This window comes from Puntigrus tetrazona, chromosome 5 (assembly GCF_018831695.1).
Source record: "Puntigrus tetrazona isolate hp1 chromosome 5, ASM1883169v1, whole genome shotgun sequence".
Classification (NCBI taxonomy): domain Eukaryota; kingdom Metazoa; phylum Chordata; class Actinopteri; order Cypriniformes; family Cyprinidae; genus Puntigrus; species Puntigrus tetrazona.
In genome coordinates, this window is record NC_056703.1 from 8,610,444 (window position 1) to 8,631,378 (window position 20,935).

At 37.8% G+C, this 20,935-nt stretch overlaps 1 protein-coding gene across 1 annotated transcript; it reads right to left on the reverse strand.

Annotated features, from left to right (window-relative positions):
* Positions 1–1,068: 1,068 nt before the first annotated feature.
* Positions 1,069–20,883, reverse strand: ak8 (adenylate kinase 8). Its single transcript, XM_043239032.1, has 14 exons — positions 20,807–20,883; positions 20,366–20,500; positions 20,209–20,290; positions 19,838–19,887; positions 19,367–19,477; positions 18,438–18,506; positions 14,679–14,760; positions 14,468–14,539; positions 13,838–14,041; positions 11,651–11,782; positions 10,410–10,499; positions 7,290–7,431; positions 1,598–1,699; positions 1,069–1,523 (listed from the first exon to the last, which is right to left on the reverse strand). The coding sequence occupies exons 2-14, from the start codon at positions 20,450–20,452 to the stop codon at positions 1,283–1,285; spliced, it is 1,464 nt and encodes a 487-aa protein (XP_043094967.1). The 5' UTR covers positions 20,453–20,500; positions 20,807–20,883; the 3' UTR covers positions 1,069–1,282.
* Positions 20,884–20,935: the final 52 nt, after the last annotated feature.

Below are 20,935 nucleotides of genomic sequence, written 5' to 3' on the forward strand. Positions count from 1 at the left end.
TGTTTGAAATAAAACGTTTTTTGAAAATCAGTCTTTGTTCAGAGTATAAACAGATTAGGGTGCTACAGAACCAGGGGAGCTCAGGGAATACATTCAGACGCATTTCATTTTTGCAGCCCCATTTCCCTTTGGATATACGCTGGCCCTCGTGTTTACATATTCAGAGGAGATGCATATTCTGGACCTCATCTGCTGTAATTAAGTCAGCGTCTGCCTGTCATAGCACACTATCTGAGGGGAATTTAAAAATCAGCCTGTTAACATGTTCCTCTAACCAGTGTACTTAACTCCTTTCCCCCCAGTGGGAGTCATCCGGTGACCTCGAAGAAAGGAAGAGAGAAGGAGAACGAATTTAATAATCAAAGCACCATCGAGTGGTTTCCTAGCATAAGACCACTGAAGCGGGACTAATACTGCCCACCACAAAGGGTCTGGCCAGTCTGCTTTTTCTCGCTATGTTAATTAAACATACGTTGAATTAGCAGGTGCCATGCACTCCCACGAGTTCACACACGGTCAGATGGCAAGAATGACTATATTGGCTGGGTAATGTATTTTTATCATGCAGAAATTGGAGACACGGAAGCATTCATTAAAATATAAGATTAAAAAATATGACCAAGTCCGATTTATAAGCTATTTATTAAGTAGTCTATACGAAGCGTACAAGATGAACTAAAAATGTAAGCTAACATTTACTCCACAAATTTACTTATGCTGTTCTTTCTTTTGTAGAACACAAATGGTGATTTCTAGAAAAACAAAGCATCTCTTTGTATTCGCATAACGTAAGGGGATGGGACCATCAAAGTTGATGCAAATCCCATGAAACGAACACATACAACATGAACTGAAGCAAAAGCCTTCTGAAGCAAAACAATACACGTGTGAGAAAATATTAATTTTTTAAACTTTTATATAAACATTAAACTATAAATGACTGCTTCCAGCCAACTGTCTTGCATCATCTCAGTTTCACAATGGACGAATGTCTCGCTTTACAACGTGCTGAAGTTTGCATCAAGAACTCACGATGGTTCACAGTGTAAAAAATGGAAAACATTACTATTTGTCTTACACACAGTTTTTATTTAATTGCAAAAGACACTGATTCAGTCACAGGGGTTGCCATTCACTTGCATTATATGGACTCAGAGAGATGGATTTTTTTTTTTCCAGAACAAAGAAAGTCCTACACCTGGGATGGCATGAGACTGAATAAATGATGAGATAAAATATTTCTGGAGTATCCCTATAAAAGTGTTTAGTGCTTAAATGGTTCTCAGTAAGACAGAACTCTAGGTAGTCGGCCCACTAGTCTGCTCTCCAGTGATTCAAACACAGTGTGTGGATCCTGGTCAGCGTTGATGTACACTGCCTGTGGGTAGAAGGCCTGCAGGCCCGCTGCATGGCTCCAGTACTCCTTAAGCCTGTTTAGCAGCTGTGCCTCTGAATGCCGCGGGTTAAATCGAAGCCGTGACTGCACTTCCGGACTGGGAGCAGGTTTATATATGCTGTGATACCTTCAGAGTTTAAAAGCAACATTTAGTATACCGATATGTGTTTAGGGGAACCTAAAGAAATGCATTCTTTACACAAATTTACTAATTCTTTCTCACCATTCTCCAGTAACGGATCCACACCTCTAAGTGTTACCCTCTCTATAGCAATGTCATCAGTCATCTCCAGGAAGAAGACCCTAGAGGGGAGAGAGGCAGAGATTATGAGGAAGTCTGTTATAATAGCACTGATTCCCTTTAAAATCAACCCAAGTAAAAAAAAAAAAAGCTTGGTAAAGGTATTTAACGCCAATGACAGCATCAAAATAAATTAATTAGGCTTGGGAATTTATAAAAAAATGAGATTGTAACTAGTGTAGTCTAATGACAAAATACAAATGAAATAAAATTTAAAATAAAAACCTTCAGCATTTTGTCATGAAAATATATAAAATATGTTACCGAAAAGTCCATTTAAACATACAGTACAATTCTAAAGATTAAGCAATTCATACTTTTATTAAAGACATTAATAACATTACAAAGGTTTTCCGTTTTAAACAAATGCTACTCTCTTCTGTTCTATAAATCACAATCAACAATAATAAAATTTAGCTTTTTTTAAATATAACAAAATGTTATTTAAAATTGTAATAATTTCACAATATTATTGTTATGACTGCATTTTTGTATATTTACAATTTTTCTTTCTTCCCAGGATATGTTCTTGATTATTATTATTATTATATTATTATTGTGCAAGTAAAGAATGTTATAATGTTTCGTGTGCCAAATACAGAACCCCACAAACCAACATAAAAAACAAAAGGCTAAGTAAAGAAAGCGACAATATATTCAGTCAAATAAATGCTAACTTTTGGAGCGTGAGAGATTAGAAAAAAAAAAAATCTTCAAATTAAAACTTTGGAACTTTGAGTGTAAATTTTGTGGACCAGAATTTTATCAGAAACTGTAACAATGAAATTGTTTACCGATCGCAAATTCAATTGTAAAAATGCTTGCAAAAATAGCAACAATAGAACCAAAAACCATATGAATCCATTATTCCATTATATGAAGACTTCATCTAGCATTCAACGAGGAATAATCATAATGCGCAAGTGTTGGAGCTAAATAAATAATGAAGAAAATAATGGAAAACAGGGACACTCTCCTGGGCTCCTTTAACAGAGGAATGTTGGGGTCTCTACCGAAGGGGTCATTATGCTTTGACATTGTCCAGACACAAAGTGGGCCTAATGGTGTGGTCAGGTGGGTGGCTTTACATGCCATTCTTGTCCCAAATGATTTCATTCGGGCCTCCAGAGGATGGGAACCTCACAGCCTCTTCCGCATTATTTAATTTTTAGCCACCTAATCATTTTACACACCCTGAGATTTTTGTGAAATGTTATTCTGGACCAATTCAGCTATATATAAAGACCAATAGGAATTTTACATCATGAGGCTTTTTTCCATAAAAAGGGATGAGAATAGTAAGGAAAATAGGAGAGATCTAAGTTGGTGCTTTTGATAAAATATTTAAACGTCTTTGTGTTCCTGGCTCTCAGTACCACTGTGAACTACTGGGCCCTCTGAAATGGACAAAGGAGACATGGTGCTTTAACTGACTATTAGTCTGGACTGAAAATGCAAGACATTTGATGTGTTTAAGAGGCATGATAATGTGTGTGTGTGTGTGTGTGTGTGTGTGTGTGTGCATAGGTTTAATTATTTCAGAAAAAGGCTTCTCTCAATTTTTAATGAATATTTGTCTTAAAAAAGAAATAATAACTACTCTGCAAAGCTATTAGAATTAATATTTATGCTTCCTCATGAAATATTTATAAATGTGGAGGAGCAAAAGGATGGTGCGTTGTGTCTGAGGCGGGAGGATGGGAGGGTGGGGGGCTTGTGTTCGTCTTTCTTCTCATTCTCCCACTTTTTATGTGGGGGGAGCTGTACAAGATGAATTGATTTACATTAGATGTTTCTTACATGACAGCTGGAGATCCTCTAACAAATGACTGACTAAAACAAGGCAGATAACAAGCCTGACAGTCCTCAGCTGCTACAAATGATCACGAACAGCGCAAGCATATCCTGCCATCAGTGTGTATCTATGTATGTATATGCGTATGTGTGTGTGTGTGTGTGTGTGTGTGTGTGTGCATATCTATTCTTCCACTGGTATATGGTATACATTAAGTAGATGGTAACCTTCAACCCTTTTGTTCTTCAGTTTACTCGCTGAGCTGAAGTGATCCAAGAAGGTCTCGGTCCATTCGATCTCTCTGAGCGCTGCCGCTCCCGTCAGCCCCTCTGCCTTCCTTTCTATCTCTCCGAATTAAGAAATTAATGAGGGAAAGATTCTTTACAGGTGGCCACGGCAATGTTTACCACTGATTAAATTGTAATGCTGCCCCTACTGTATAATTGATAAGCCAATCAGAGGAAGTGTTGCTTGATTTGATGGGGAGCAGACACATGAAATACATTTAAGTAATAGAGAGCAAGAGCGCAACGCGGGTGGAAAGAAAGAGAGAGAGAGCAAGGCAGGGACGAGAGCAGGTAATTGGGCCAGACTCTTAGATTACATGGCTAATTGCTCTTCTTTATCTACCTGTCACAGGTAGCCATGCATATTTCAAAGCTCCCAAAGACTCTGATTGTTTGCAAGCGTGTCAAGGCTGTAAGAGGCTGATGACTAGCCAAACTGGAGAGTAGTTAAAGACTGGTAGGAGGGGTGGGAGTGAGATCAGCGAAACTGTAGTAGTAACATTGACCTGCTGTACAGTCCGAGAATGATCGTGCAAGAGGGGTCTGGGTGTGGGTCTTTAGAGAAGCTCATTTATTTTGTGAACCCTTTCATTTCAAGTTCATTTAAAAGGGATAGTTCACTCGAAAATTTTAATTTTGTCATCACCCTTGTGTTGTTTCAAACCTCTGTGGTTAAATGCAAGAGATTAGTTTTTTGAAGAATATCCTGTCCATTGTTTTCCATGTAATGAAAATGAACGAAAACTTTCAATCTATACCATTACAAAGAAAGCACTATAAAGTGGATGATATGACTTGTGGCATACATTTCAAGTCTTTTGAAGTCGAACAATAGAGAGAACTTGAGAACTGGATCAGTATGATTCATGAATGAATCACTGAAACCTGTTCATAAACCAGGGCGGAGAATGATTTACAAAAGATAACAAATTTCAGTTCTTTTTGTTTCAAAAATCTATTGCACAGCTTCTGAGGTTTTGAAATTTAGAACTTCTTTAGTTCAAGAACACAACCTGGCCAAGATTTTTTATGTTGTCTTAAACATAACAAGGTTTTGGCTTTGTTTGCGTTTGCAGGTCCTTTGAATCAAAGCATTATAGAAATCCTGGCCAGGGTGAATTAAAAAAAATGGCACGTACAGTATAGTCACCCTTATTATATGAAAAAGATTATATTGACCTAAAATGTTTTTTGAATTTGTGTTAAAATTAGAGCATGTAAATAAAATATATAGAATTAAAATGCTGAAACATAAACAAATAATAAAAAATGATCTTGTTTTTATTTACCTCCTCAACAACTTTAGTTTGTTAAAATTGTTAACAGTTTTTGCGCAGTTTTGAGACCTGGAAAACCATGCATCTATGCAAGGATGTGCATCTTAAAACTTTAATAATGAATATATATCTAATAATGAATATAATTTTTTATAGTTATGTAAAGATCTATAATATTTAAAAACCTTCAAATATTGTTGTGGTCAACGTGGGGCCCTATGCATTGCCTTGGGGTTCATATTGTACATAATAGATCATTTTTTTAGACTTATTTCTAAATGAAAGTGTCACACATCCTGAGCTAACTGTGACTGATCAGCTTTTGAAAGAGGATCAGATGATTGCACCATCAGAAACCAGAGCAAAGGCATCCTCATTTATCTGATGAGGGAACTTCATTAGCGAGCGTCCTTTTTCCTTTTCTTCCTCTTTCGTCTTTCACGGATCAGGTAACTTCCTTTACATGACAAAAGACGGAGCGCTAACTGGAACAGACAACAACTACAAAATCTTCAGCAAGGCAAATAGGTCATTATTGTAAGTATATTTAAACAACTCAAAGCCAAAAGAACACTCTCAGAAAAAATTTACAAAAGCTGTGAATGGGGCAGAAGGTACCTTTTCAAAAGCTGCACCTAATGTGTACATATTAGTTCCTTAAAAGGTTCATAAGATGAGACTTACAACTGTGTTTTAATCACTGAATTAACCACACAAAGTTTGTCATTACAAACTAAAGATGCTGGCGCCACATGGACAACATCATCTTGGCACTTATTGTAGGCAATGACTCTCTGTTAATGGAGCCCTTTCAGGAAATGGGTAAAGGGATCCCTCCAATCTAACCAGTATGCCAACACTGCTGCACTCTGTCCCCTCTCCCTTCTGCCAGTGACACCTATTAAATGCCCATGCCCTGGCGCGGCTCCAGGAGGAGTTGACTTATTCATCCTCACTAAAGCCTGGTAACCAGAGAGCTGTTAATTAATAAAGCTGTCAGGTACAGCGCCGCCATCGGGCCATCATCGGCCCATCGGAAACATTATCTCCCTATTGTTTCAGGGCCAGGCTAACCGTGGGCCTTCGAATCAATTACGCTAATGCTATGTAAATGAGGTCTCCTGCCATTAGCCCAAACAACATGGGCTGTTAATGGAGGAAATAAGGTCTTGCTGCACAGAAGCTGCGAGGGAAGCGGACACCGCGGCTGCTTGCTGATCTCTGCAATCTTAATTCCACAGAGCGTATAAAATGGGGAAAATGATGAAAAATAAAAATGAGTAACAATAGAATACGGAGCAGGCCCTAAGGTGATCATCGACGTTTTTCCTAATGTTATTGCACAGATTTGTGCTCCTGCTCTTGTTTCTGTGTCAAAGGAGACAGAATTGGGACACGGTTATTTTCACTGATGTTCTAACCTCAAAGTGAGTTCTCTGATGAGGGGACACACACAGAGGACAGGTTGTATAATCTAAGTGCCATCAGATCCTGCAGGGCAGCTGAGTTAAGGGTAATCTGAGAGGGCAATCTAAGCCGTGTGGTTACACTCACTATTTAGGATAACCAAGGAGACACGAAAATCACAAATAGTAATCTGAAAGATTCACATGGTGCAGTTCATTATCTACTTTGCTGTTTTGTTTTTGTTCTTTAAACATAGACTTTATGTTTGTCACTGTGACAGCCGTATATGAAAGAGGGCAAAATAGGGGATGGATAATCCATAGTTGAATGTATACCAGTAGCTCTCAAAGTGAGGTGAACCTCTAGCTCTCATATAGGCGCTTCCTTACATGCAAATGCATCATGCTTATGTAGCTGCAAAGTCCCTTGCCCATTGTAACATTTTTTGAAAGAAATTAATGTTTATTCAGGAAGGATGCATTAAAGTGTCATAGTTATTTTATTGTTGTTTAACTGTTATTTAATTTGTTTTTAAGAAAACTTTCTTTTTATCAAATTATCCTCAAAAATATATAATGGGCTCCACAAAAATACTAAGCAGCAAAACAGTTTTGAACAGTGGTAAACTGAAGACTTGATTAATGGCTGAAAATTAAAAACAGTTGTTTTAAACTGTAATAATATTTCACAGTGTTAGTATTTTTGATGTATGGTTGATTCAGCATTGTTACAAATCACTGTGATAACGGTTTAGATCATATGGAGTTACACATGCTAAATTTTAACATTTAAAGCTGTTTAAATCAGTTTATAGTGACTGATGTACCTGTTTGGTATGTAATTAGACTCTTGAAGTTCTTCTGCCTGCTCCACATCTTGAGGAAAGTCATGGAGCACCCAGCCCCGTGTGGTACAGTCCATCCTGCTCAGTCTCTCTGTAAGGATCCGCAGGACTATACTTGATGGCACTGTATGGATTGAACCACAAATACAGCAAAAATATGGTTATCACCTGTTTATACCTTCTTCCTAATTACAGGACAGAAGTACAAGATAGCAAAGTATAGAAGAAATCAAATTAAGGCAAACAAGAACCTCAAAAATGTTGACACAAGAGGTTCAGACTCCTGAGAATCAACTTGCTGTGTCCTTTGAATGACACTCGTCCTATATACAGTAAACACGGTGTTCAGATGGGGTTTACCCCATGAGATGCACACACAAACACACCTGCTTAGCATTTGTTTGAAATACTGTATACGTTCCTCCCTGTAGGACGTCAGATCACAGTGTTATAGATCTAACGGACGTGAGAAAGGCCTTTCATTTGTTTACTTCTTCCAGGTACTGGAAGAAGACTTTATGGAAAGAAAAAAAGTAACAGTATGAGAACTTTTTGAAGTATGAAAGATGCAGATATAGGATGCAGTTTTAAGGCTTTAAAGTACCAAATAAAAAGTTCATTGAAGCCGATTTGAAAACACTTGGGCACAAGCGGACAGAAGACTAAATTAATGTTTCACTTAAACTGAGGTGCAGGGCATCTAGAAAGCTGGAGAGCCCCATTAAGAGGATTAAATTAAAAGGAGATGGTCTGAGGAAAACTGAACCATCATCATCTCCGTGCTAAGCATCAGTGATCTCATCATCAAGCGGTATTGTCAAGGACGTGCCTTTTGTTTGTATCCGTATCAAATCAAGGCGGCTTATTCAGATGTGAGGTGATAAATAATTAGCAGACACGGTGTCATTTAAATTCATGTATGTACATTTTGTCTTTTGAAGATATTTCACGGGTCCCTCTCAGACTACAAAAGCAGTCATCGGCTGGCTGACAGGTAACATAAGCGAATTGTTTAAGGGGATGATGGCACCTCTTAAAACTGACGGAAAGCACTGTAGAGGAGGGTGGCGCTCATAATGCTGTGGGAAAATTAACGAGAGCGGCAGAGGACAAACAAATAATGAGGGTGAAGAGAAAATAGAACAGCATTCTTTAAGGAATGCAAGCTGGCACCCAGGGGGGTTCCCGCAGCTGGTGAAAAATTAAAGTCGACGGTTTCAAACTGTCCAATTTCCACATCAAACGCGCACAGCCTCTTGCCTATCTCTGCAGCCCTGCTTCAAACATCAGGCAGCCTGGAGAGGCTTCCTCTTCTTTCTTTCTTTCCTCTCCTTCTTCACTTCTGCTAAGACTATTTTTTGGTTTGTTTAATAATCCGGGTTCTCAAATCCCAAAAGAACTGTACTGGTTACACTAGCCACCATCTCTCCATCGCCTAATTATACCCCTGTGAGGCCATTAATCAACTTGTAAATTATTTAGGCAAGCTCTCTGCCTCAAATCCTCACTGTCACAGGAAAAGGGGGGGAGAGGCAAAGGAGAGAGAGAGAGAAAGAAGGCACAAAAAACCCTCTCCCAGGATACCGCAGCCCTGTTCAACAAGGCATTGGAATACGAGCTAACAAAACATTTACATAGCATTTCTTATGCACACATTGCTACTTCAACAAACACCCAACATGAATTTCTGAACATATGTTGCACGTGACAGATACTGCTAGTGCTGAAAAGACACTTGCATGCTCTGACAGATCCGACAATCATATTGGGTGTTCATGCGTACTCATCAGAGATCATAAATAAACTGCAAAAGTTTAGTCTACTCTCAAGAATTCTGCTTGAGCCGTAATAGATTTTATTTCTACAGTATTCCATATAGTAAAATAAATATGATTTGGTAGCACTTTATAATAACTTTCTTTAATAAATCACAAACATTGCATCATGCTTAACAGAAAGTTCATGTATAAATCTGAATATTTCTGAAATTTTCAGAAGTTTCATGGTGTGTAAATATTTCAATGTAAAAGAACTAAAAATCTTTTGTAATAATGTTATTCAAAAACTTCAAAATGATTATATAATATAATATTACTATAATAGATTAAATAAACAATTTAATTTACATTTTAATGTTATTACGCAATTACATGAGTTTATATATTGTACATACTTTCTCTTTTTGCTATGAAACACAAACGAGAAACTATCTTTAAACAGTCTAATTTTGTTTTGACCCCACTGTCTATCTATCTCCTTTTGTGATACATAGAAGAAAGATGTTCAGGTTTGGACACAGGCATAGAAAGAGTGAATGACAGAATGTTCATTTTTGGTTGAACTACTGATTTACAGCTAAGAATGTGAATTGTAAAACAATGACATGTAGCACTTTTAAGTGATGCAAGTTTGAATCTGGCTTGCATCATTCCTAGTCCTGTTCCTCCTTTTCTCCCTATTTTTTGTCTTCCTTATCAATGAAAGCATCAAAAAGGCTAAAAGTAAAACATACATTCTGTGATTTGCATCCCATGAGAATTTTTATTAATTTAATGAAAACTTGCTTCAGGCGAGTGTCTTAGTCCAGAGCTGTAATAAAGGCAGTGATTGGCAGTCCCAGCGGCTGAATGCATTCTCTGAGGGGCGGGACTATAGATATATATTTATCTTATGGTCTCTGAGGGATTTGGAACAGAAAGGTGTTGGGCAGACACAGAGGGTGTGAGATAGGAAGGGAATAACAATGATGAGGATGAATGAAAGGTCACGGATAGTCAAGACATCTAGACCATTATGGTGCTTTCAAAATATAAAAGTACTGGCTGTCTAGTAAAAGAGGCCAGGAAGTACTGCGATTTTGATTAAAAGAAACAAAACAATCTGCAGAATTCTATACTGCAAATTACACGATAATCATTTAGAATGCCGCTATATGTGAATATAGCACAACATGTTCACCGACCAGACTGTTCTGACTGTAAGGGGTCCAATTATCTGGTCAAAAGCAGGAAACAGAACTCTGCGTTTTACAGAATGGGGTTTCACTTGTTCTGTATGATTGACCCATTTGGCAGTAGGCATAGTGGAGGTGAGGAGGCATACCTTGCTGTTCTGACTCCAGGTAGGGTTTAATGAGCTCCCCCATATGGCTCTCATCAGCTGAAGCAGCCTTCAGAAGCTCACCACAACAAACTACAGCGACAGAGATAAACAAAGAAAGAACAAAAGAAAGTTTGAAATAAACAACGTAAACCTATGGATGTTGTGCAAAGGTTTACTCATTGGTCATTATTTACTCTTTCTTACATTGTTCTAAATCCTTACACTGTTACTTTGCATGATTTTTTGTATTGTTTTGAAGTGTGACAGCACATATAAGCGATCACTGTATGGCAAGAGCTACATAACGATTCTTTAAAAGGATGCTGATTTTCCACAGTTTGAACAGCCTATATCATACTTTGGTTATAATTTCTTAATGGTAGTGTAAAATACCCTTCCTTTTTACCCTGTCGAAAATAGTGCAGTTTACAATAAGCTGTTTTGTTCCTTTAAATGCAAATGAGCTCTGCTCCCCTCTAGTACAAGCCACTCACTGAGAGACTGTAAACTTGAATTCATTGTGAAACTAGCTAATAAGCACATTATTGGGAAAGGCAATTTGCACAGATTCATCAAAAAAAACCTTGTAGCACACTCCTTCTGTAGGACAGGCTGGATTCCTAATGATTTGCATGAACAGATACATTTATTTGGATCTGGGGAGCTTTCCCCTCAAAAACAAATGTAACACATTGCGCCTTCAGTGGCTATTACATTCACTATTACATCTAAGAACAAAACCGGTCAATCACTTAGGAGCCATTCTCGTTTACAACAGCTCCAGCGTTGAAACAATGGTGGACTGATGACAGATTGCTCAAGGTGGGTCTGTGATAAAATGCTAGTATCACTCAAGAATAATTGGAGGGGGCTGCCAGTGTGATGTCACACTGTCATGAATCTGAGAATGGCTTGATATGAGAAAGGAGTTTGGATTCATGGAGATTTTTGAAAAGCACTGGGTGGATTTTTTTTTATCATTTTACGATGGATATGTACAAACGCTGCCAAGACAGTTCCAACAAAATGTAAAAATGAATATTGTATCCGAAATAAAATTTCTACTTTCGTGTTCCATAGAAAAAAAAACAGCATAGTTGTTTTAAACTAGATTTAGTGTGAGAAAGTAATGCCATTGAGTTCTACAGTTTAGCTAAACTAGCTACTCATTTTACAATGTTTAACTTGCAGACAAGAAAGAGTACAGATGGAAAAGTGACAGAAGTTGAGAAGAAGCTTACTGTTGACAATGCCATATTTTTGAGCAATCAGTTTTGCCTGAACACTCTTTCCTGAACCTGGGGGTCCAAACAGTAGGATTCTGGGTGTGTAGGGTGAGGCAGAATGAAGCGGAGTACACACATAGTTCAGCACTGCAATATAAAAACAAAACATCAACACAGTTCTGCTGCCTAATGTTTTTGTGTAATATTTTTTCAGGATTCTTTGATGAAGAGAAAGTTAAAAAGAACAGTATTTACTAGAAATGATCACAAACTTTTGAACTGTACAAATTACAAAACATGTTTGTTCAACCAAACACAGATTAAAAACTATTTTCTAACGCTGTGGTGATTGTTTAGTAGTGTAACGTACTATAATACAAAACAACACAATGCAGGCACAGATAGATTCTATTGAATGTTTAATGGAGTAAGATAATAGAGCTGGTGACAGCCCATTCGCTCAGATCATAAACAGAGATTGCCACTAAACTGAATATAAAGCCACTTGATAAATTAATCATTAGAGTTTTCCTTTCATGTCCACGGGGGCATTTGCTTGTAGTGTGACATCCACGTCGAAGCCATCTGTTTGCAGTTGGGTTTCACTCACAACAATCCTGTTTGTCTGGAACCTGCGCTGAGCCGCCATTCTAATATGCGATGATTAACAACAGCCTAATCATAACTAATGAGTCTCTCTCATCCAGCCCTTTATGCTGCTAATTGTTATACAACAACATGATAAATGCTTAATATGCAAAACATGTTAATGCGCTAAAAGGCTAAGTCAGGGGGAAACTAGCGATGTTACAATCAAACCGCATGCTGAATTAGCACTAATCAAAATTTAAGATGACAGCCTTATTGCTGTTTGCTCCTCAGTATGGGTTTATGAATGTTTTATGGCAGAGTTTATCTCAAATATTTATTTAATGCCCTCCATTTAGACGTATCAAGAAAATCAGGTGCAGTTAAGTCAAGATTAAGGCATAATGGCACACTCTCCTAAATCTACAATTTACAAATCAAGCCCACAGCGCAAACCCATTAGGCTAGAGGGCCGCTTCCTTCATAGGTACTCAATGGAGCATTTTGGATTTAATAATAATGTGCCATGAGACTAAATGAGCCTTTATTTCCCCCCAGATAAAACTAACGTCTATAAGAAAGAGAGAAAACAGTACAGATGGATTTGAATTTCTCCCAGTTCGTGTTTATGTAGCTTGAGCTGGCAAAGTATTTAAAAAAGTGATAGACAGACGTAGATTTATAACAAATCTGTCTAAAACTTCAGCCTTAATAAATAATGACTGGCTATCAATTCCACGCACACTCATTCGTATGATAAATATGCATCTTTATTATTAAAAACCTGTGGTGTGAATTTCACAAAATGCTGCTAACCTGCCTAATGCTACAGTCAAAGTGATGTATGCAAAGAATGGTTTAAATATTCACCGCCTAGCTCTACCTCACTACTAAAGGAAGGGAAGTGACAAAATTATTTTGTCAAGTTGAGCGATATAATATTTAGACAGGTTGTATTCAGATGGTTTTAATGTAATTGGCGAGGACCGCTCATCCCTGCCCAGGTTCTCATGGGATAGTCTGTGCCTGCAGAGCTGCCTGAGGCAACCTCCTCGACTGGCAGAGTGCCTGACAAGCAGGTCAATCACTGCCTCTGAATGTAGCCGACGCGATATTGACCTCCGACCAATAGGGGCGGTAGATCTCGGTTCATCACAGTAGGTGATATTAGTAGAAATGTTTAAAAAGCTCTAAATGCAACTCAGTGACCTACCTAAACCTAATCTGGAGACATTTTGATAGATACAGTCTATGTTCTGAATTCAAATGACTTGATAAAATTAGTAACCACCTTCTATGAATTCCTTACCTTAAAGTTGGTGATAACCAGCAGCTTGACAAGATCTGTAAACACTAATTTAAATTGACACCCAAAATGCTGCAAAAATCAAAATCCGGTCACCATTTACTGTATAACCTCATTTATAACATAAAAGAAGATATTAAGAGAAATATCTTGTGCTTTTTTGCCCATACAATATTAAATATCTTCTTTTGTGTTCCTCGAAAGTTTTGCAACATGAGGGTAAATGACGACTGATTTTTCATTTCTGGCAGACGTTATGCAGATGGTTGGTATAGGTACCAGACTAGGGAAAAGATGGTGACGTTTACCCTGTGAAAAGACGTCTACATGGGGCTGGTCTGCATTGATGATCTTCAGGCAGCTGTGGTATGTGCGCTTTAGAGCATGAGCTTCTGTGTGGAACTTCTGCAGCTTTCTTGCCATGAGATCAGCTGCCGACGGTGTACTGGGTGTTTCTAAACGCTGTGCAACCTCTTCACTTTCAGGCCACATGAAGGTGACATGATATACATCTGAAACATAGAAAAGAAACATGTGGGTAAGGTCATGTTTTATATACTAGTGTATGTGTGCTGAGGTGGTAGCTATGTGTGTAAAATACAAAAACTTTGTTATAGCATTTATTTTGACAGCGAGTCTCCTAAAAAAGATTCATAAACAGAGATCATAAACAAACAAAAGGGAAAATGACAATTACGTGGAAATGGTGCATTCGCACCATCACAAATCTGCAGGGAGCTCTGTCTTTTGTTCATTACAGCTGGGCTTTCTGGAACCCTGAGGACACACAGGGCCCATTTGGGATTTCGGCAAACAGGTTGAGCGCTGTCAAGGTCCACAGATAATGAAATGCATTCTAACAAGGGTGCGTGTTGGCTGCCTGTCTCGCAGTCCCACTCTCTGAACTAAGAAAAGTGTAATGATCATACAGACATTACCTCCTGTGACAGGGTCTATCCTCTTGCCCGAGCTCCTTTCAATCAGAATGACATCAGGAGCTTCCAGCATCACTGTGAGGAAAGAGTTAAAAGAAAGAGCTAGAGTTTGACATATGCTCTGGGGAGTGATAGTTAGTCCAAGAGGGATATTTGGCCGGTCTCATTATCAAGTCCTGATTCAAACCTCTTGTTTGGACAACATGCTACTAACCAACATGATCGGGGCTGATTCCTGCTTCTTGTAGACATAGTGCCTCTTCTTGCGTCTTGGGAATGGCTTCCAAAACCCAGCCCTGAAAATACAATGCATGTTATGCACATACTTTTGAGAAGGAACAAACAATCTGTTTTAAACAATAAGCCAACTCTCTTGTGACAGAGTCCAACTCTGCTTGTGACACAGACGATGTTGACGCCTTCTGCTATTAACACAGCCGAAACCTTGCATTTTGTCTTAAACACACACACACACACACACACGCACACTATTTTTCTGTTTACATTTCTATAAATGCACTTGCTTTTCCCCATGGTCAGCTACTGTGCTTAAATTGTTGTTTAAAATTGTTTTCATATAAGCAAAACAATATCCTGCCTGGAAAAATACTTTTAAAAACAGTAATAGGCTTTGAATGAATAATTTTATATGAATAATTCATATAAATTGCTGCCCTGTACCAGTCTAAATAATGAATGTATAAATTGTTGTATGAATAAGGAGTAAAACTGGCCCATATGGGGTCTCATGCAGGGAGGCAAATGGAGGGTTAAATCCATAAAAACCTTGAAAATGTGCCTAATTCTCCAGCTCCTTTTCACACTTCTCACTTAGCAATAAAAATAACATAAGAAGAAAGGAAACCGCATGCATATCATTCATTAGCTACAAATCCATAAAAAAAATCCTCCTCTCTAATAGTCTCCTAAATCCCAAGGCTTGCTGTGCAATGGTGCGGTAAAATAAAGAACAGTCAAAGAACCATCTCCCAAAAGTGCTTGTTAGGGGCCAACTTATTACTGCAGCGAATAATCTTAAAATAAATAAATATATGCAACAAACATTTATAGATCTAAGTATTATCAGAGGAGCTGTGGGTTTTTGCTGCCGAGTTTCGAGTGTCTGTTTGATATCAGCCTTTGTTTTTTCAGGCTTTGATCTTTAACGGCAAACCTATCCTTTGCTTCACCTGATCTCAGCACGCAAGTTTCCTCCCACTTACTTTCCCATTAAGCATTTGATTGCCTCTGTGGCTGGGAAGCCCATGAGCAGGGCTTGACTCACAGATTGCTTGAAAGGCCTCTAGCCTACACAATCTAACTGCCACGAATATAGGAAAAATAAAGGGTGGATGTAGAACAAACCACAGCCTCTTGAATTACAAATGTCAGTAAAAATAAAAGTTCTTTACACCGGCACCCTTAAACGTCAGCATTTCTAGAAGAACTTGCTAAAATAATAATTATTACAGAACACAGACATCCGCTGAGGATTATATACAAATATTCGACTGTACACATTCAGAGGTTTGACAAGGACAACGACAGGTAGAGTCCAAACTTGTTTTAGTAAAACTTCTGTACACACATACACGCTCTCTGCACACATTAACTCTCGCACACACATACATCTGAACACAGAGCCCCACTGCGACTTGTTTCATTCCGTTTCATCCCCACATCAAAAGAGGCCGTGGTGCTGTAGCAGTGGGCTCAGACAGAGACCCCAGGACTGGAACATCTGCAGTGAGGCCAGCTATCACAGGAGGGACATGCATGGAGCAGATGTCACCAGCCAGCCCAACAGCAGGCAAGGCAGGGGAGCAGAAGCGGCGCCCTGACGTGTCACTCACAGACCCCAACACGCAGCTCCCCCACACAATAGACCGACAATATGGCAGCATGAGTGGCTGCAAAACACTCCACTTGACTTTTACAATTAGATCTCAATTAGTTGTTCACTTAGCTGTTAACCACTGATTACGTGGTTCATTCATATTTTGTGCTAGATTTTTTTTTATTATTATTAAAAAAAAAAAAAAAAAAAAAATTATTAAATGCCAAAAATGCAACAGGACCCGGTCTTGTAATTTTTTAAATATTGAAACTATTTTAATTTGATATCAAATTAATATTAATTTGATATCTGAAATGCAGTGCTCAGTGGAAAATATTAGATCAGTTATGTCTTCAGAAAATTCATCATAGGAATGAATTGCATAATAAAATATATACATATTAAAAAATATTAAAATAGAAAAGTCTTTTCAACTTTTTATAATTTTTTCACAATATTATGGCTATGTATGTTTTGATCAAATAAATGCAGCCGTAGTTAAATACAATTTTTTTTTATATTATAACTCTTAGAATATTGCCTGAATTCTTTTATTGTTGCTGTTGAACTAAATCAGATTATTATATAGTTATAAAAAATCAGGTAAACATGTCTGTAAAGCATTATCTGCATTGTGTGTTCTCAAAAAGTTCCAATATCATTTCATTCGCAAACTTTCCTTTAGATTTCTCCTTTCTCCCTCAAAATAGAATTACAGACGCTATGCAAATTCAAACAGCATAACTTTATTTGGAGGCCTCATTAGGGATCCAGATGACTGTGACATGCTCCCCATGATCTTTCTTTCTTTCCTTCCTTCCTTCTTTTTTTCTAATTTACTTTAGGGTCCATCTTTTTTTCTCGAGGACTGAAAGGCACTCATTAAATTGACATTTTACTTTAAATCACTATTCATTACCTATGCTCCCTCTCTTCATTTTCCACAAGTCTAAAGTTTTACAAACAGCAGCCTCATGAGAGAACGAGAGAGTGAGGGAGAAAGAATTAAGACAGCTTGAGAAGCAGTGACAGGCAGAGATGAACTAGATGACCTAGATTAGGCATGATTAACATTCATTGTTGCTTAATTTGGAAAAACAGGTAGACAAGCACACACACACGAAGGCATCCGTGGCAGAGCAATTAAGCTTAGCTGTCTAGGCTCCAGTGGTGATGTGACATGTCAATCATTCCATTCTTTGGCCCATTTAAGTGTGTGCGAAGCAAGAGACCATGAGATGAAGGCTCCTCATGGTGAGCCAGAGATGCTTTGTCAGGTGTCTAAATCTACAGAGGAAAAGCTCTACCTCAATCCTCCGCTCATATGCAGATCAGTCGGGAAGAAAAATAATTAAATAACCTGATAAATACTATCAGACAGTTTGCCTGAAGGGATAAACATCCATTACTAGATTCAAAGCAGTCGCTAATCACAAACTACTGAGATTAAAAGGTGAAAGTTAAAGGATGCCAAGCGAAAAAACTTTCACGATGGGATTCTTGGCTGAGTAAAGCCATTTGCGGAGTTTAGTGAGGAATAAAAGGAGATGCTGTTTGGAGTCGGACAATTTACATATTCCTCCATGCGGCCGCACAGAAGAAACTGACACTTCAGAGAAAGACACGATCAGGGAGACCGTGATTGATTGTGTGATTTGATGGAGAGATGAAAGGAGGAATCAAAAGGGTGCGAGATCTGAGAGTGTACGTGAACGGACACCTCAGCGGTGAAGCTCTTAAGTGGCATTAGTACTGAGATCACATGTAACTGGCAGCCGGTGAGGGGCCTGCTGGTGATGAAAGGTTTCCTCGGAGAACTCTCACCAGCAGTCTTGCATTCCCCGAGACCCATCCCAGCAGTCCTCAAGGGAGGCGGAGAAACACACGTCTAATTATTTATCATAGAAGGTTGAGTGCAAATAAAGAAAAAATATGACAAATTATTTGGGCATCACGCTTGTAAAAATATGCGCGGTTCAAAGCACAAAGGTTACGTGCATGTTCACAATGAAAATATGTTTCTCTTACTGTCTTGTTTTCACATTTTAGACAATTTGAGTCAAATGCTGCTCAGTATTATTTTTTATAGATTAATTACAAAAGAAATAAGTAAATACATTAAAAAAATGTCCTTACCCGTCGAAGGCAGTCCGGTTTTGACAGGCGCTGCTGAATCAACTGTCTCCAGTGGTCTTTGGGGATCTTCTATCAGACCAACATTAACAAAAAAAAAAGGTAGTAAATGTTTTAATTTAAATTCAATTATTACTTTTTTTTTTTAATTTCTAAATAAGCTTCTATATTAATATAATATTAAAATAATGTTAGTTCAACATCAACAAATCCATAAAAATGATGAAATTTCATAATCAATATCAAACTGTCATTTGTTCCTACTTTCTAAACATGGCTAAGATATATATGTTCTACAGTAAATGACATCAGTGTCCACCAAAACAATACAATTATTATTAAACAAATACATTCAAATATGCTGTTGAATCTCTAATTATTTATGACATCCTCTACTGCTTTCATCTCACTCTCCTTTGTGAATTTTGTAAAAATGATAATAATTGGAATCTTTTGGATCGTTCTATTTTAAACTCAAGGCCACGGCGAGTTTAAGTGAGAGGATAATTAGAATAATTAAACCATTGGGAGGCACTTTTCCTAAGCACATCTCTCTCTTTTCTTCTAATTCTATTCAACTCTGCTGATTTATCAACTAACTAGCCTGCATAGCATTTGCATGATCAGACTTCAGACAAAATCAGTTCTATGTCTTTACAATACCACAGAGACAGCAATTACTGGCATCCAGAGAATGTAGCAAATGCTGACAACATTACCTTTCCTACTTATACATCTAAAACGAATATCATGATCAAGGCATTCCAGACTACTTTTCCTTGAAGATACTTTGCCATTAAGCAGTAACATGTTGTTCACACAATTTTACAAACAGATCCCCTCTTCTAGGCCTCCTAAAAAGGCAAATTTATTTACAACATGCTATGGAAAACCTTATAGACGTACATAAGACTGAGAAAGAGAGACCCCACCTGTTTTTTGTCTTGGTACTGCTGTGCAGCTCTGCTTAAGTCGCTGTCATCCTTTAAGATATCGCTAAAAGTTATGTGAATAGCCTGTATGTGCTCACACAACTTTTTAGCCTGACACAGGAAAAAAAGAAGACAATCTCCGACACTGTATAAAATGACGCAAATGAAAATACTCTGAACAGATGACAGAAGCAGTATTGAGATCTCCGTAAGGCCTGATATTCACTATGGAGAGTATCTGATTAAAATGCATGTCTGATTGACATGACAGGTGTATATCATCAATACATTTCAAAACTGAAGAAAGTTTGCACGCAAGAAACAAACGTATGCAGAGTTGTTTACAGCGAGAACAGCAATGCTGGAGGACAAAAAGACATACACGAGCGAAATATCCCCTAGAACAGTTTAATTGTAACAAAGTTTAAATTGCAGAAATGAATTGAACTATTACTGAAATGATGCACTTACTATGGTTCTTTTCCCAGATGCTGGAGGACCTATCAATATGATTCTTGGCACTGGAATAAATATTTTTTCCCCAGTACATTATTGATGCAGAGCAAAATAATAGTTAATTAAATATATGCATATATATCTCGTCGCCAAGCTGGAAGTTAGTATAATTCTATAATGATATTAAACTGGCTTTTTTTTATCTGAACAATGTTAAATTAGCTGAAAATGTACAACTGCTTTAACGTTGCGCTTTTTATGTGATATTATGTACGACTGCGCCATCTCGTGGTAAAAAGAATGTATTGTCTGTATACTTCTTAATTTAAATAAAAATTAAACAAAAATAGTAAGGAATAGTGCAAATACAGAAAAAAAACCCTTACCAACACTGTCTCTTTTCAAGAAGTTAATCAGGTGTTGAATGGGGTCCTCTGGTTTGTCCACCATCAAATTTCTCACTAGTGTCTGCGAATGTATAAGTTATTTAACTAAAACTGCCTTCATATACTTCTTAAACACAGAGTAGTTAAATGTCTGTACCTGGACCAGGTGAAATATGTCATGTTTCTCCGCATAAATGGCCATTTCAGGTGGGATTCTGAGGGGCCGTACCGTCGCATCCATCATTGTCCTGTCCACAGAAAGCTCACCAGAGACTGGGAAATCTGTCAATAACTGTAAACATGTGAATTAGTTCACAACGAGAGTTTTCAAACTAATAAAATACACAAAATAGTCATTTATGAGACGAAACGTGTATAAACGGAGAGAAGACTTATGTAAGGTTTTTGAGGCAAGGATAATACGCGATTTAGTCAGTAACATTACAAACTACCAGTAAACAAACTAATGTTTCTGATCTTTCACACGAAACAAATGCCTGAAATTATTACATAAGCGAAACGTGATGAATGTAACAGCAACCGCTTAGCTACTTGCTGAAAAGGGAGAAATAAAATTAAGAAACATATTTAATGTTACCTTGGCTTGTGCCGTTTTTTGTTGTTGCTAGTTTGTCGCGCGCATGCGTTTGTTGCTGTTTGTTGCCATTGGTAACTGGTGTGTCAGCCAATCACCATCGCCACCACCAGAGGGGGCGCAAGTATCATA

Bases quoted from the DNA above. Each gene is read 5' to 3' on its own strand.
- ak8 (XM_043239032.1), bottom strand. From the start codon at position 20,452: ATGATGGATGCGACGGTACGGCCCCTCAGAATCCCACCTGAAATGGCC. The intron at 19,888-20,208 runs GTAAGGGTTTTT...TATTTATTCCAG, and splicing joins CTTGAAAAGAGACAGTGTTG to TGCCAAGAATCATATTGATA. The intron at 11,783-13,837 runs GTAAACGTCACC...TTTATATTGCAG, and splicing joins TGTAGACGTCTTTTCACAGG to TGCTGAACTATGTGTGTACT.